This window comes from Pongo abelii, chromosome X (assembly GCF_028885655.2).
Source record: "Pongo abelii isolate AG06213 chromosome X, NHGRI_mPonAbe1-v2.0_pri, whole genome shotgun sequence".
In the NCBI taxonomy this organism is placed as follows: Eukaryota; Metazoa; Chordata; class Mammalia; order Primates; family Hominidae; genus Pongo; species Pongo abelii.
In genome coordinates this window covers 13,370,108-13,372,467 of record NC_072008.2, presented here as the reverse complement: position 1 = coordinate 13,372,467, position 2,360 = coordinate 13,370,108, and the positions used below count along the sequence as shown (strand labels likewise).

Here is a 2,360-nt window from a genome sequence, read left to right as displayed (position 1 = left end):
AATATCTTTGTCACTACTAAGTTTGAGAAAGATTGTCTCTGAACTAGAAAACAGTAAAATCTAATGGTTACTACTTTTGTTAGGCACCCACATTTCTTACCTGAACACCTGTAAAAACACATGGATAAGAAAAGAATTCAGGACATCATCATCAGTTTTCTAGATGTCTGAAGATCATTTGGTCACTCATGTTTTTCAGGTCCACATCATCTCTAACTAGGATACCAGCAAAGTCCCATCTTCATTGCCACTGTGAGTTTTATTGTCATCTATTGACTGGAACCTACAAAATTCTACGGCTATTACTGTGGTCAGTGACATCATAACTTAGTCAGACAGTTCCAAAATCCCATGGTGTCCATTCGGTTAAAGCCCATGTTATTTCTTTCCCAGTTACCTGCCAAATTTTCTGCTTAGTGCTGTGGTAAATTTCACCTTTATTTACTTACTAAAACCATGCTGACAAGCATAATTAGAGAGACATTATTTTTATAGGACATCTGAAATTCCAATGGGCACTACTATGGTGCAAGTCACCATTATCACCTATGGGATAACTCCAAAATCCCATATTCACTTTAGGTTTACCATCAGCTTTTGACTGGATACTGGCAAAACCACCTTGGTCACAATAGTGCTTTGTGACATATCATCTCTTACCTGAATACCTACAGAAACCCATGGTCTTCATAAGGTTTGAAAACCTAACATCTATTACATGGCTATCCACAAACTGCCCAAGTAACTGCCATAGCTGGGCAGTTGGCGGTTTATAACAACTTACAACATCTTCCGGCATACCTACAAAAACTCACGGATACAATCAACATGGATTTCATCTTTCATGAGAAACAGGAAGGTTTCTTGTGTGCTCAGCACTGTCTGAACAATCTATTGCAAGGAGAATATTTTAGCCCTGTGGAATTGGCCTCAATTGCACATCAGCTAGATGAAGAAGAGAGGATGAGAATGGCAGAAGGAGGAGTCACCAGTGAAGAGTATCTCGCATTTTTACAGCAGCCTTCAGAAAACATGGATGATACCGGTTTCTTCTCCATTCAGGTAATAAGCAATGCCTTGAAGTTCTGGGGTTTAGAGATCATCCATTTCAATAATCCTGAATATCAGAAGCTCGGCATTGATCCTATAAATGAAAGATCTTTTATATGTAATTATAAACAACACTGGTTTACTATTAGAAAATTCGGAAAACACTGGTTTAACTTGAATTCTCTCTTGGCAGGGCCAGAATTAGTATCAGATACATGCCTTGCAAATTTCTTGGCTCGATTACAACAACAAGCATATTCTGTATTTGTTGTCAAGGGTGATCTGCCAGACTGTGAAGCTGACCAACTCCTGCAGATCATCAGTGTCGAAGAGATGGATACACCAAAACTTAATGGAAAAAAATCAGTAAAAGAAAAAGAGCACAGAGTCTATAAAACAGTCCTTGAAAAAGTGTCAGAAGAAAGTGATGAGTCTGGAACATCAGACCAAGATGACGAGGATTTTCAGAGGACCCTTGAACTAAGCCGCCAAGAAACCAATAGAGAAGATGAAGACCTCCGCAGGGCTATTGAGCTGAGCATGCAAGGTAGTTCTGGAAACACATCGCAAGATCTTCCAAAGACATCATGTGTAACTCCTGCTTCAGAACAGCCGAAGAAAATAAAAGAGGACTATTTTGAACAGCATCAGCAGGAACAGAAGCTGCAGCAACAACAGTCAGATCTGCCAGGTTACAGTTCATATATACACGAAAGGCCAACAACAAGTTCGAGAGCAATTGAGAGTGACCTCAGTGATGACATCAATGAAGACACAGTACAGGCCGCTGTCGACACCGTTTTAGAAATTATGAGAAAGAATTTGAAAATCAAAGGAGAAAAATAATGCCTTTAAAAATAATTTAGATAGTCATACTTTCCAACATTATCCTGTGTGATTATACTATAGGATCCATTCTGGTCATCTGTCAAAGAGATGAGGAAATAAGGCTTTTAGACAGTTTGCAAACAAAATGATGAAAGAGACGTGAGACTAAATAATGATCGTTCAACTACTAGCCAAGGAGACATTCAGCAATTAATTAAATTTAAATTAGCTTTCAAAATGTTCCTTTGATTTTTGAGCGTGCAATATCTAATGTGTCTAAAATTGGGTCATTTTTCATGGATCTTTTTGTATACCAACTAATTAGCTCTTGCCATAGAACTTTTTCCATATAGTCTCTTCTATTGTAGATAATGCGGCTCATTTTGGTTGCTTTTATTTCTCATGAAACAATTTAACCTTTCAGGAAAGTGTCTCTTGTCTGTGTTGATCATAGTAACGGTTTTAGAAGGATAAACAATTCG

At 38.0% G+C, this 2,360-nt stretch overlaps 1 protein-coding gene across 1 annotated transcript; it reads left to right on the top strand.

The window, feature by feature from the left end:
* The first annotated feature begins 319 nt into the window (after nucleotides 1–319).
* On the top strand, nucleotides 320–2,159 carry ATXN3L (ataxin 3 like). The gene is made up of 2 exons (XM_054544338.1): nucleotides 320–1,062; nucleotides 1,327–2,159. Exons 1-2 carry the CDS (start codon nucleotides 829–831, stop codon nucleotides 1,894–1,896), a joined length of 804 nt encoding a protein of 267 aa, XP_054400313.1. The 5' UTR covers nucleotides 320–828; the 3' UTR covers nucleotides 1,897–2,159.
* The last annotated feature ends 201 nt before the right edge of the window (nucleotides 2,160–2,360 follow it).

Excerpts from the sequence above, each read along its gene's own strand:
- ATXN3L (XM_054544338.1), top strand. The coding sequence starts at position 829 with ATGGATTTCATCTTTCATGAGAAACAGGAAGGTTTCTTGTGTGCTCAG. Across the intron at positions 1,063-1,326 it reads CCGGTTTCTTCTCCATTCAG|GGTGATCTGCCAGACTGTGA; the intron begins GTAATAAGCAAT and ends TTTGTTGTCAAG.